Genomic DNA, 14,857 nt, shown 5'->3' with positions numbered 1-14,857 from the left:
CTACCTCATGGGCAAGTGAGGATTAAATGAAGCAATGCATGTAAAACCCATATATTAAAGCATGTGGCCGGATGCCAGCTGTCAGTAAATGCTCGGCATTAAGTTAACTGTTGTTGCCGGGATAAAGAATCTCACTGGAGTGGCCAAAGACCTGTGTTCTGAGACTAGGGAAAGGGAGGAAAGCGATCCAATTACTTGTCGACATTGCCCTCAGGCTACCGAAGCCACACAAAATTCCAGGCTGTTTCTCACATCTTTCTTTAGTTACGGAACTTCTTTCAAAAGATGGCAAAACATTTCCCATGCAGTCGGTTGTCTCTGCAACTGTGTATTTTGGAGAAAGAGGAAGTGTTCACCAGGATTTTCATTTTCTTCCTTTTTCTTCTGGAAAAAAAAAAGGGCCATCTGACCGGGGGAGTCGGGGGAGAACTTTGTGAGCGCCTTTTCATTGTTGGGCTGTTTATTCTACTGTTAACTACTCCCATATTTTTTCCTTTGGATAAATCATTCTATAAGAGGACAGTTTTGTCAATAATGCACATATTCGCGCCCCCAAAGTAAACTGTGAGTTCTAAGTAAGCGTAACCCTGTTCTGCTGATCCAGGGAGAAGAAAGATTAGAAAATCTCCCCAGTCCGGTAAACAGGCCCTAGGCCGACAGCTCCATCTGGACTCCAGGCTCGCCCACCCCGGCCGTGACTGAGCAGGACAGCGCAGCAACCTTCTCGCGGGGGAAACCGCACCGACTCCTCGCCCTCATCAGCCGGCCCTCCGGGATTGTGCTTCCCACTCAACAGGCCTTCGATGTAAAGTGCCAGGGAGGCCGCCGGAACCGCCCAAGTGGAATTCCCAGCCTCGGGAACGCGCCTGGACCCCAGGAGTAGCTTCCCGCCCCGCGGCCTACCCCAAACGCCTCCGCACATCTCTGGCCCGCGACCCCGACGGCGTGCGGAGGACCCGCCCCTCTAGGCTCAGCTCCTCCCCTCCCCGGCCTCTGATTGGCTGTTCGACACGTCAGTCGGTGCCAATCCCCGCCCTGCGACTCCGCCGCCCTCCCCAGCCCGCCGCAGGGAAGCGAGCCTGGGCGCCAGCAGGCGGCCGTCGCGTCTGACAGACCACTGCAGACCTCGGGCAGAGGCCCAGCGCCTGTCCGCGGCGCGGCCAGCATGGCGGCGCCAAGGAGCCCCACGCGGGCAAGGGAGCGGGAGCGGTCTCACGCCCCCGCCGCAGGTGAGCCTGGGGCCGGGCCGGGCAGGGCCGGGCGGGGGGCGCGGGCAGGGACCGTCAGGGCGGGCGGGGTTGCGGGCAGCCTGGGACGCGCCCTCCTCTGTGGCCGCCGGTGCCGCTCAGCGGGGGCTAGGAGTCCTGGAGCCGGAGCGCGCCCTTGAGCCGGGCGGGAGTGGGGCGGGGCTGCACCACCACTCGGGGGTCGAGCCGGTGTCGGGGACGGGGTTGCATTTGAATAAGGGAGGCCAGGCAGCTTAGGTCGATTGTCCTGGCGGGAAACGCAGGTTCCTGGAGGAAAGCCGGTCTTTGGGGTCGGGGTTCCCTCAGAGCCGCGAGGGAAGCCTAGGCAGCAGCGGAGGTCGCGCCCTGCGCCTGGGAGCGGGCCCGGGGTGAGTGGACCAGCGGGGCCCCGTATCCTCTCGGGGAGCTCGACTCGCTGACGGAGGGAGTTACGTTTCGCGCCCTGCTGGCAGAGGATGTGGCGCACACCTTCGCGGCACTCGAGACTTGCTAACAACACAGAATACTCTGGCTGAAAAAAAACTCACCCAGACGGGACCGGGCGCGGTGGCACACGCCTGTAATCCCAGCACTTTGGGAGGCCGAGGCGGGCGGATCACGAGATCAGGAGTTCGAGACCAGCCTGGCCAGCATAGTGAAACCCTGTCTCTACTAAAAATACAAAAAATTAGCCGGGCGTGGTGGCAGGCGCCTGTAGTCCCAGCTACTCGGGAGGCTGCGGAGGCCGAGGCCGGAGAATTGCTTGAACCCGGCGGGCGGAGGTTGCAGTGAGCCGAGATTGCACCACTGCACTCCCAGCCTGGGCGGCAGAGTGAGATTCCGTCTAAAAAAAAAAAAAATCACCCAACAAGGGCAGCAGCACAGCCTGGGAGTTCAGGCACTGGGTCTTGAAGTCTTCTCCTGCTTCCTCGGTAGCAGGGTCCTCTCCCCCTCTGAAGTCCACATAGGATGTCTTCCTAACCAGCCCCGAGAAAGAAGCATAGCTGCTTCTTGGTTTTGAAGGAACACATGCCCGTGTCTATATTTGTCTGGAGCCCACTAGTGAATTTTGGGAGGATGCCGGTTCCCAAACACAGAGTTTGGGCTGCAGGAACTGCAGTGATTATGGCAAATTGGCAGTTGCGGGGATTGCTTATGAATTGCTGTTCTTGGTCCCAGCATGAGCTTTTAATTCACACAGCAAACTGTTGGGTGCAGTGGAAACAGCACCTTTCTGGGAGTCTGATGACATCATTCTGATGTGTCCTTATCCATAAAATGAAGGCCTCCGGTTAGCTAATCCAGGCAACCTTTCCCAGTGGAGAACTCTGTCCTACCTCCCACTCTCAAAAGTTTGGAGAGTGAACTCATTTTTAAAAACCTTTCTGCACCTTGGGTTATTATAAAATTAGCCACATATTTCCTATGGGTGTATTCGTTTGAACCTTTTATTATGTTATTTTCTTTTCTCCTCCCTGCCTTAGTTTGGCAGAGAAACAAAAATTGGAAATGGAGGCAGGAGCACAGCTGGAAAGGCTGGTTTGGGAGGCAGAAAGGTGCCTACTCCGGGCTTAACATCATCACCCGGAATTTTTCCTTTCTCTGCACCAAGCTCAATGCATGCCAGTGCTGCGAGCCCGGGTAGGCATTCTTTCCTCTGCTGCAGTTGTGGGATCTGCAGTTGGTGTGCAGCAGAGGAAGAATGTGATTCAAGGATCAGATTATGGAAAACTTTTTTCTCCAAAACATAACTTCTGACGACTTACAAGCATAGCTTCCCTTCTTTGCCAGTGGTATTTGGCAAAACAAAAATAAAACCAGTTTTAAAATCAGTTGTCAAAGCTAGTATAGGGACAACATTTTTAGCTTTCGAACAGCAAGTAACACTTGACAATAAAACCAGACAACAGAAGAAAACCCACAGAAGAGGTTTTTTTGTTTGATTTTTACTATTTCTTCTTTAAAGTGTTAGGGTATGTTAGGATATTGAGAATCATGGACTAAGCATCTCTGCATAATATTATCCAGAAGACTGTGTGAATCAGAATGTTAGATGCATGGAAGAAGCATTGGAAGTTCACTTAGTGCAGTGCCCGGAGAAGACGCTGTCATCTATTAGGAAGGCAGGGCGAGATGGTCATAGAGTGGAATAAGCTCACAGTCGCCAGCACACCTTAGGCAGACCACTGTGTTTGCAGGGAGAATGTGTGCACCCCACACTCTTCCTTGCTCTTCTGACATGTGGCCAGACTCGGACCATTAACTGCCTTGATTGGCTCAGCTCTGCTGTGGTTCTCTCCACCGCTGTCCATCTGTTCAGTGGTAGCATTCACATTTCAGCCATGATTTCAGGAACCACAGGACTCATTGGAGGTTCTTAGGGGCTGGTGTTGGGGGAATAGGAATGCCCGGTGTGGAACAGCGGACCCACTCCAGCTGTACTTGGAGTTGCTCTGCTTTTTTGTTTCTGTATACTTTTATGTTTGTTTTGTTGTTTTTTGCTGTTCTAGGTAAGGTTTTGTTTGGAGGAAAGAGTTTAATGCTAAATCAGACATTTAAAACTAATGGTAATGGCTAATGTTTTTTGGTGCTTCTTGTGTCTTAGTTCATTTATTACATGGAAAATGCTTAGAACTGGTTGGTTGTAGTTCCGAGTAAGCACTCAAATGTTAGCTGCTGCTACTGTTATTAATATTACCTTCTACTATGAAGTAGCTGTTATTTTTTAATCTTATTTTAAGAAACCAAGTCACACACAAACTTGTACAAGGTTACTCACCTCCCACGTAGATGTGTCTGCTAAATGAAAGGTGTATTCCTCGATATCCTGGATTTTGTTAATCCAAAGCCATTCAAGTAGACGCAACTGTATGTATGATGCAGATGTTTTTGAGCCACCATAAGCAGCCTTTGGCCTGTTCCCATGGGCAGTGGCAGATAATCACCAGGCAGGCAGGTGAATTTACCTGGTGGAACTTCTGTGTTCAAAAGGAGAGTAGGCAGGTGGACCTGTTAATGACCCAGTGATTGGTCAGGTGGCAAGAGGAACGATGAGAAGTGTGGGCGCAAGCATTCTCTCCACGTGGATTGTCGAAAGTGTGCTGAGAATTGTGACCTTATTCTAGAACAAGTGCCTTTAAGGTCTTTACTCTCGAGGAGGAGAAGAAGGAGTAGAGGGGGTGCTGGTGGTAGACAGTGTGTGCCAAGGAAAAGAGGCCTGAGAGCTGCTGGTTACAACTAGCAGCTGCTAGTTGTAACTGTCAAGAGAAATATTTCCCGTCTCTAAAAAATAGTTTGAGGGCTGTGGGGGAAAAAAGCACTGCAGTTAAAGGCACCCACAACAGAATGCTTAAAACCAAGTGGTCCATAGTTGATTTTGTTGTTGTTTTGCCACCCGTTTGTCCTATTATACTTCTACTCTTACATTTCTATGAGATGAATAAACATCAAATAGAATGTAACTTTTTTGGTACCAAGTATTTTATCTCAGTAGAAAGTCTTGATTGGGTGTTATTAACTTGAAAATGACCTTTTCTCTGGCTCGGGTCTCAAGGTAGACGTAGCTTCATCTGGGAGGCCTTGGCTGGCTCCCTGGCCTGGAGTGGGTGCTCTCCTATGTGCCTGTAGCACCCAGTGCTTGTCCCTGTCACAAAAATAGTTGGCATTTGAATTTTCTTTAGGGTGCTAGATGTGGAGACACTGACCACAGATAGTGTTATATAATCTTTACATTCACGACTCTGTGACACTTACAATGGCTACAGAATTTGCTCAAGGCTTCCGCTAGTAAGTGGTGGCCAGGGTAAGCCTTGGCATGGGACTCCACTCATAACAGATTCTTAACAATCTGTCTGCTTCTGTCACCTGAAACAGAGTTCTGGCTTCTACCTGAGAGCTCTCCATAGTTTCCAAGGTTACCTTATCACATTTAAGCTGTTCTGAATTAAGGTTGGGTTAACATTTGCATACTGTTTTTATTGTTTGAGACAACTCTCGCAGGTCTGGGTACAGGAGAAGAGAGATTATGAAAAAGTTTTTATTACTGGGCTAAATTTCCTAGTTTAGTGGTTCCCCGTACGTGGCTATTAAAGTCTCTACTTAATTTTTGGAGGAATTATTGGGTTAGTATATTTGGTTAGTAAATCCTTTCATTCTCTCCTGTCCATGTGAGTCCTCTGGTACACGTTCAGCTACTTGGTAAGACAATCTGTTTTCAGAATGAGGTTGCATACATATTTATCTGATTTGTAATTAATTTAATGGAAGAACATTTAAATGGTACTTCTAAATCAACAGAAAGTTTTTGTATATGTTCTCATTTTTCCAGTAACCTTTTATGCTAGTAATAGTCCATTTTTCTACTTTCCCATTTAATTGGAGCCAGAATAGACAGGTGACATCATGTTTAAGAGGATGTTAAAATGTTTATGTTCCTTTCTAGGAGACAAAAGCCTATTGCCTGTTAGTACCATTGCTGGGATTCCTAGATAATAAACAAAAATCCCAGAAACTATAGCACATAAAATGCTATGCTTGATGAATCTCTAAATTAAGAATTTAATAGTAAATGTTTTGTTGTTGATTTAGCCATATTACTATGACATCGAGTCTGTGGAATTATTGGATAAATAGACACAAAGTTACCTAAAATACCTCAGCTCTTTCTCCTCTTGCCGTATTATTGGTTATTAATGAATATTTGGGTGTGTCTTCTAGCAGAGAGAGTGATAAATACCTCAGCTCTTTCTCCTCTTGCCATATTATTGGTTATTAATGAATATTAGGATTAGTCTTCTAGGAGAGCGAGTAATAATGTAGTTGGAAGTCATTCTCAAGAGAGTCTTCCCTCAAATCAGAAGTGAAAATATCATTAAACATCAAGTATTTACTGTTTCAAAAAAAAAAAAAGAAGAATCATACCTCCCTCTCCTGTACCCACCACGGTGGAGATGAGCTCTCATCTCTTTCTAGGCTTGGGACAGCCTCGGTGGGTACAAACCAGTTCCCAAATGGCTCAGGAATGGAGGTGGGCAGTGGAGCTTATGATGATGGAAGCTCATCAGAGCGTGTACTTTGAACAATCTGTGTCTGTCCTCTAAGCCAGGGCATAGACCTCTGTAGCATTTAGTCTCCAAGTTTAAGAGAAATTAACTAAATTCCTTCTTGCCTGGTAATGAATCTGTCCCTAGGTCTTAGAATAACACCTGATACTTTGGGGCTGTGTTTTTTGACCTGTGATGAAAAGGCCTCAACTTGCTTGTGAACTCTCCAGAGTTAAAGAAAGACTGGGTGCTCTGTGTCTTCCAAATCCACCACTTGGACAGGCTGAAATGCTGCAGAGCAAGCAGAATGGCTGATAGGAAGGGGAAGTGGAAGAGATGGCAAGCCAGTGCCAGCATGGGCTGAATGTAACCAGTCACTGTCTAGATAGGAAGGGCTGGTGGCACTCATGTCAGTGGATGAGATCAGCAATTTGTCATTTTACTTGGCATTTACAAAATGAACTTAGAGTTTGGCTTGTAGCTAAGGTTAGGTTGGCTGCTCAGCTTGAAGTGGAAACATAGCCAATGAAAGTATTAACATACATGTTGGGTCCCACAGTTTTGTGCCTGAAGCAGTGCAAGTCTTGGGCATATTGATTCCTAGGAGATCTAAAGAAAAATCCCTTGAAACAAGAGAGAGCTTATTAGATCAGTTTTATCCATGGTATATCCCTCTATTTTTGTTTTTTAAGTATTAAATATTTGTTAGACTCAATTTTGGTTGGTTAGCTGACTGTCATGATAGAGGACTTGTAGAGTCTATGCTTGGTGATCTACCTCATACTGTCTTGTTCTTCACACTTTACTGTATCTTCTCCCATATGTAATTGATTCATTTGTTTGAATTTTGGAGCCTATTACATCTCCCTTTTCCTCCCAGTCTCCTTGATGTTCCTTTTTCCTCCCCTTCTAGCAGCCTTTTTGAAGCTGATTATCACCATAGAGACCCTTGTGGAAAAGACTCTTTATTAGAACTAACCTTGGGTCGACTGGTTTAATAGATCTGTAGAACTCAGCTTGAACTTCTAAGGGTCGGGGTATTTGCTGGCATTTATCAAGATCTTACGTATCTTCCATACACACTTAGGGCATCTTTTCTGTGGTGCAAGCTTTGAGTAATGTTTTGAGTTTAGTTGAATGTCAGTTATTTCACAACTATTTCTACTCCTGTGCCTTGTGCCCCAACGTGGCTATTCCTCTAATATAACTCTGAAACATATTAAAATAAGGAGGCCTTTGGAGAATGAAGGGAAATGGCAGTTAATGGCCTGGCTTCCTTATGTTTGCTCACAGGGGAGGAAGCTGAGGTCCAGATGGCTCAGCTGTCTAGGACCAGACCCTGAGTTCCTGAGTCCCTCAGTTCCCTCCTCATTTCGCTACCTTGAAACCATCCTACTAGATGACCACTTCACATTCTCACTTCCTGCTTTATATTTACGTGGTGTAATTAAGGGAAGAGAAAACACACTGGTGGTTCATTATTTCTGACATACATATTAAAAGTCAGAAGGGACCACCAGGATAGAGGCTCTTAGTTAGCATAAATGTGGTTGGGTAACAGAACAGCCCCAAGTAAGTGAATACATTTATTTCTCTCACGTCAAAGAGAGGTAGCTCCCCAGGGCTGGGATGATCTCCACGGTGTCAGGGCCCCAGGTTCCTTCCACTTTGTTTCTCCACTATGCCTGGCTTCAATGCCCACTGCCACTTTTGGGTACAAGATGGCTGCTGGAGCATCAGCCATCACATTTACATTCCAGCTAATAGGGAGGAAAAAGGGCAAGGAACACACCCCTCTTAACAAGCCCTTTTGAAAGTTGCACCTTCCACTTCTCCTTGGCCAGAAGTCACTCACACAGCTGTACCCAGCACCCAGGGGTGATGGAATGAGCCTTTATCTGAGTAGCCGTGTGCCTGCCCAAAGTCAGGGCTTGATCTTGATGGGAGGAGGAGAGAACAGACCCTGGGAGAAGCTGGCTGTCTCTCTCGTGGAGACACATGGACGGGATCCTGATTACATGGATTCATTTCATTCATTCAACAAATATCTATTAACTGTCTCCTATGTACTTAGGCACTCAGAAAGCGGAGTGAAAACAGATTCAGTCCCAGTCCTTAAGGCATTTACTGTCTACACAGGGAGACAGACACTAATCAAACACAAACACAATTGTGTAAACTGTGGCAAGTGCTGTGAAAAGGGCACTGTGTGCTGTGAGAGAGGAAAACAGGAATTTGCTCAAGCCTGGAGGTTGGAAACAGAGAAGTGATGTTTGAGCTGAGAGCTGGAGAATGAGTAGAATGAGCTAGGACATGGTTAGAAGGAAGAATGTTTCAGACAGAGTGAAGAGTACAGGCAAAGCAAGGCAGGGAGGCAGGCGCGAGCTCTAGGAGGAAGTGAAGGCATTCCTTATATTGGAGCAAGAGGAAGAGGTGAGAGAAGAGGGAGGGGTCAGAGTCAGACCATGATGGGGACTGGGTGTGGGTGACCAACCGTCCCAGCTTGCTTGGACTGAGAGATGTGCCAGTATGTGGAGCTTTCAGTGCTAAAACTGGGAGAGTCCCAGGCAAACCAGGAGGAGTTGGCCACCTTCCCTGGAGGCCAGGGCAACGGTCAGGTTCCTTTCTTCATTATTTTCAGAGAAGTTGGTCGAGCATGGTGGCTCATGCCTGTAATCCCAGCACTTTGGGAGGCCGAGGTAGGTGGATCACTTGAAGTCAGGAGTTCGAGACCAGCCTGGCCAACGTGGTGAAACCCCCATTTCTACTGAAAATACAAAAATTAGCCAGGTGTGGTGGCAGGTGCCTGTAATCTCAACTATTGGGAGGCTGAGGCAGGAGAATCGCTTGAACCTTGGAGGCAGAGGTTGCGGATCATGCCACTGTACTCCAGTCTGGGTGACAGAGTGACACTCCATCTGAAAAAAAGTTTTTTTTCAGAAAAGTTCCTTTTTACATAGACGTAGCTTCCAGTCATAGTAAAACAGCCACTGTGACTAGTAAAAGTAACCGCTTACTTTGGCCAAAGGGAAAGGGGCACAAAACAGACGCAACACTTATTTTTAGTTGAATTACTTGACCAGTAGGATTTTTCTTTGGCCTGATTTCTCCTAATGGTAACTTTGGAAATTAATTGGCATCTGATGATGTATTTGAGATAGCAGAAGCAGCTAAGGGTAGGGGGTGCCCTTACTCCATAGCAGGATTTCTCAACACTGGCAACGTTGGAATGGCTGGGGAGCTTAAAAAACATACCTGGCCCTCAGCCTAATAAATCTGAAAATCCACAGGAGCCAGGGCCAGGGTCCTGGGGGTCTTGATGGAATGCAGATACTGCTTCCATGGGGTTTGAGAATCTGTAGTTCTAAGAAGTCCCCAGTGGTATTGATGTTGCTGTCCTGTGGACTTTGAGTAGCAGTGTTCTATAAAGTTTGATGAGGTTGTTTTGAAGCCACTGGTCTCCCTTTAGGAGAGCAGATCTACAGGCCCACATCAACGTATATGAGTCCATGATAGGAGCAGGGGTAAAAGACTTAGGGCGGGGAGGTGGCCAAGGAGGCTTCGGCCGTGTGGTCCCATCAGCAAGATCACACTGAACCCAGAGGGGCAAATCTTGACTTCTCAGTTGGTCCCAGGGGATGGGTGAGAGGTTATGGGGTGAGTTGTGGCTTTGTAAGCCACTGACTGTCACTAGTATTCTTGGTTACAGAAGAACCAGCTCCTGAGGTCTCTGGCTAGGATGCGACCATAGGTACTGACCATTTTTTACCTTTCTGACAATTGGTTAGGGCTCTTTCCAGCTGATATCAGTGGCTAGCAGGATGTAGGTCTTTCCTACAAATAAGAGAAGCCATGGAAAGAGTTTTACATTGTAAAAGTTTTGCATTGTAAAGAGTTTTGCATAGGAGATGATACATCCATCGAATGTTTAAAAAACAAACCCACACTGGCTCTGGAGTAGAAAACAGAACTGGGGAAGGGAGACCAATCAGAAGGATTAGTAACTATTAGGGACGGTGCCCAAATGATTCTGAGTAATGGAAAAGTCACCACCAGGGCAAAAGTGAAGAGTGACTTATCTCAAAGTATATCTTTAGTCAACGTGTTCATGAATGATTTATATTAGGATGTGGAAGTCTGATATTAAAGCCCTGAAAGTTGAACCAGACCACGTGCCACCGAAGCCCTGGCAGGTCAAAGCAGTGAGCCAAATCAGTAAATGAAATCTGGCAGATATAAATGTCAGGTCCTGCCTGGGTCTAAAGATCCCAGAACTGGCCCACATGATCTGGATAACCCTTTGTTTCCCTTCCCATGTTCTGAACTGACAGGTAGATACAGATGTCAGAGATTGAGAACATATTTTTCTAAGTCAGCTCAGTGACATAAAATCCACGTGTCCTAGTTGTGTGGCCACTTGGGCTTGCTAGCAGTGCCCAAGCTGAACTCCCTCCTGAAGTTCTAGGCCTCCCTCCCAAGGAGAGTGCAGGCCCAAGGATTCCTTCTGCATGGTCAGGTCTGTGGGGGCGAAAGGGGCTGAGCTGAGCATGCCATTTAAAAAAAATCTGCCACTCAGATCAATCTCTCACCTTCAGGAAGGAGTAAAGGCGGTAGGAGGGGAGCCAGAACCCCACCTCCAGGAAGGCCTCTCTACCGGGAAACTTGAGGAGAGTGAGTGAAACCCCAGGTCCCTCTCTTCCCTTCAGAGATGGGGAGACACACCCCAGCACAGGTCCAAAGCGCTTTAGGCTGACAGCAGGTTGCATGTGAGTCAGTGGCTTTTGGGTTGTTTGTAGCTGTGCAGTACAATCATGGGCTGCATTGCTGTGAATGTATCATCTAAAACAGGGTTCAGCAAGCCACAGCCCATGAGTCATATCTGGCCTACTGTTTATTTTTACATGGCCTATGACCTCAGAGTGGTTTTCACATTTTTAAATGGTAAAAATGAAAATAATACTACTTCCTGACATGTGAAAATTAGATGGAATACAAATTTCAATGTCCATATATAAAGTTTTATTGGATCGGAGCCCTGTGTGTATTGTCTGTGGCTGCTTTCCCTGTGTAAGGGCAGAGCGGAGTAGTTGAGACAGATCAACTCATCATGGCTGATAAGACCTAAAATATGTACTCTCTGACCCTTTTCAGAGACTTACCCTTGATGTAGAATGAAGAAGGTGGTCACCTTGTTGAATTCTGTCCTGGGGATCACACCCAGGACATTGTGTTTGACAGGGGGTCTCACATTAAGTGTGGAATGAGTTTAGAGGAGACTGACCAGGACATCGAAGAGACTCCCCAAAGATACTATGTAGGGATTGGTTGAGAAAACAGGAGCTGTCTAAACTAGAAGAGAGAAAGATGCAGAGTAGAAATGATGGAAATGATAGAACTTCGAAGAGAATTACTCAGGGGAAGGCAGTAATGTACAGTGGTTAGTTCAGAGGGCACAGCTCTACATCAGAACGTGGGGGTTCAAGTTCAGACTTCTACTTGTTTTCTCTGGGCTTCAGTTTCTTCACCTCAAAAAATGAAGCATTCCTGTGACAGCTCATCAGATTACCAGATCCACAGTGAATTAAGATTCAGCATTTGCCTTAGAGGTGTTTGCAGGCTAGTGGGAAACAGTTGTGAATACACTGAGTTGGCCTGCAGTGTGGACATATTGCTGAGGGAGCACTCTGGGAAGCCTAAAAGAACAAGTAGAATTCTGCCTTCAGCCCAAAGCATTCTGCAGTCCCATGAAAGATGTAAAAGGTCGTCATATGCAAGAGGAATCAGACTTGTTCTTCATAACCCCAAGCGATAGATCAGGGTGGTTACAGATCTGAACACCTCAGTCTCTTGCTTAAAACTCTCACGGCCTTCCCTTGCTCTTCAGTTAACATCAGCCTCTTGGACGGGACCTTCACGCTTCTCCAGCATCCCCTCACTTTCCTTGCCTTGCAAGCTCCTGTCCAACCTTGGATCTCGGCTCAGCCTCGTGTCCTAGGGAAGCGTTCTCCAACCTGGTTTAGGTCAGATTCCCTTGTTACAGTGCTTGTGGAGCTGCGTTCCTTTCCTCTGGAGCGTTGCCTCAGTGGTGCTCTGTTCCCACTAGGAGTCCGTCTGTCAGTCCCTGCCAGGAGGATCCAGTCTGTTGCATTTATAATTGTAGCATCAGCTCTTGGCACTGTGCCTGGCCTGCGGGAGGAGCTTAATCTATGTTCGTAGAATAATGATCACAGTTGATCAATAAAGAGAGAAACATTCTAAAAAAGGAGAAAAGGAAATGGAGCCCACAGGGTGGAGCGAGTTCCCAGCTGAGAGGTATGTAAGCAGAGGATGACAGATGGTGGGAGATGGTAGCCAAATGGTTTATATTCAGATAGTGCTTTTTTGTTTAATTTTGTTCCAACCCTGTGCTATCACTTTTCAGCCATTGGGGTACCTTCTTGGGGTCATCAAGGCTAAGTGATTAGTCCTGTAGCTAGAAAATGACAGAATGAAGACAAGAGTCCTTTGCTCATTTTTGCCGAATGAGCTGTCTCTCCCAGGTTGGGGAGGCCTGTGTGGTTGGATAAAGCAGTGGCAGTGCTGGAGTTCTGTGACTCCACGGGGAAGGAATTACAACTTCCCCTTCAGTAGTAGCCTATCCCATCTATAGCTTTTGTGGTTTTATAGTTGGGTGGATTTTTAAAATGAGATGATTAGAAAATGAAACTTACCTGTAAAATGATGGGTTGCATTCAACACCTCTAGAAGATGTGCGCAGTTAAAAAGAAAAATGACTCTGAGCTGTGATATTATTTAAAAAACACACACACACACGATCCTCTCAGTGTTTGGCCAGGAGCAGCTTCCTGTCGTATTTATTGATACTTTCAGTTTAGAGGGAGCCTTGGGGGCAGTGTGCCCCATCCTGGGGGGATGGTGCTGACAGCATAAGTGGGTTGCATGACAGCCTACAGTTGAATGTCTTAGTGGTCATGACTTTCAAGATAAAATCCTCCCACTTGGTGGTTCTCTTTCTCAGTGATATTGATCTTGTAGTTGTTGGCTATTGTATTCTACTAAGTGGAAGACTGTCATTTCTTACTGAGCAGAATTAATGCCTGAAATACAAAAGTTCAGAAGGTCCTTTGAGTTTACCGTTTCAAGAATTTATTAAGAGGGTGTTTTTTTCCTTAATATTTCCCCCATAGCTGGTATAAAAATAACCAACTAATCTTTGATTTTGCAAGAACCAAGACAGTTTAAACTCACTCTTTCACACTGCTGTGCTAACTTCTAGAAATCTCTTGAATCTCCATGTGCTCCAAATTATTTAGAAAGCTTGGTGGCCTAACAGGATTTGTTCTGTGTGTTTTTCCATCTGTTTGTGTAATGCTTAATTTATTTGTTTAGACTAATGTACAATATTTTGCTTTATTCTTAAGCTGAGTTTCTCAGAGTTAGACAATCAGTTCCCACACTGAAGGCTCCCAGCCTTTCCCTGCAGTCACACTGAGGCCTAAGGATAAACTAAAAGCCTCTGAGAGAGGTGACCTCCTGGGGAATGGAGGTGCTCACCCGACCAGCTGACAGGAGGACACTGTGTCCCCAGGCCAGGGGCTCCCTGTGGGCAGGGAGTGTGTCTTGCCTTTCACTGCCTTGCTGCCTGGCATCCAGCCCAGGGGGTTAAGAAGTGTGAGGAATTGGTGAGGGGTCTGGGGAAGAGAGGGGGCAGGCCTTCCCAGCCCGTCCCTGTCTGCCTGTTCCATTGGCTTTAGTTTATTCCTCTGTGCAGCACTTCCTGCCCTTGATTACAAATGACCCAAAAGCCATACTCACCTTTTCAAAGGGAGCAGGGTTCCATGGCACAGCTCAGAAAAGTGTGAAGTTTCCCCTGCACCTCAGAAGTGTCTGTGTCCTCTGCTTGCTCACCCACCCCCATCTTCCTACCTCTCTTGCCACAGAGAGGGTCCTTTCTCACCCCTCCCTTGAGTTCCTTCCTATTCCATCAGCCTCTCTTTACCACTCTCTCTTCCATCGTCTGCTGACTAACCATAATAGGACATTGAAGCAGATGGAAATATCTTTTGTGTTTATTAAATGTAGTACTTCTACCTTAAGTTATTTTAGCCAGGTGATTTCACTGTATGTATATTTCTTTACTTCCTCTGCTACCTCAGACATCTAAATTCAATTGCCTTTATGTCCTCCTAGCTCAGAGTTGATGTCCCCGCTCCCTGGCCTGCTCAGTAGCCCTTGAAAGACCACCTCTGCTTCAGGAGAAAGTCGGTGGGCTAGATGCAGGTGACAGAGTCTGTGTGTAGAGAGAAAGCGTGGAGGTACTGATATTGTATATACCATGAATAAGATCAGGAGAGGAAGTAGACGAGGTTGAGGACTATGCAGCTGGCTCATGAGGAAGTAGAGATAGTACAGATTCTGGAAGTTTGAGGCAAACCAGACGCTGCTGAGTTTCCATGAGATAGAGAGACTGTGATGTCCAGGACAGTAGGAGCCTCAGGCTCCTGGGGTAGAACTGCTGTTTGCACGATCACTCGGTTTCCGGCTTTTCAGTGTCTTTTAGTTTTGTTTTCAGGGTTTTGGGGGGGGTGT

The 14,857-nt window shown here is 46.7% G+C and overlaps 1 protein-coding gene across 1 annotated transcript in view; it reads left to right on the top strand.

Moving 5' to 3' along the window:
- Positions 1-1,058: 1,058 nt before the first annotated feature.
- Positions 1,059-14,857, top strand: part of FAM105A (family with sequence similarity 105, member A) — a 29,303-nt gene continuing 15,504 nt past the window's right edge. Inside the window, exon 1 of the mRNA XM_011994187.1 lies at positions 1,059-1,229. Within this exon, the coding sequence (XP_011849577.1) occupies positions 1,166-1,229 (64 nt within the window). The 5' untranslated portion in view covers positions 1,059-1,165. The remainder of the gene's footprint in view (positions 1,230-14,857) is intronic.

This window comes from Mandrillus leucophaeus, unplaced genomic scaffold (genome assembly GCF_000951045.1).
Source record: "Mandrillus leucophaeus isolate KB7577 unplaced genomic scaffold, Mleu.le_1.0 Scaffold445, whole genome shotgun sequence".
Lineage (NCBI taxonomy): Eukaryota > Metazoa > Chordata > Mammalia > Primates > Cercopithecidae > Mandrillus > Mandrillus leucophaeus.
This window is presented reverse-complemented; position numbering and strand designations above follow the sequence as displayed.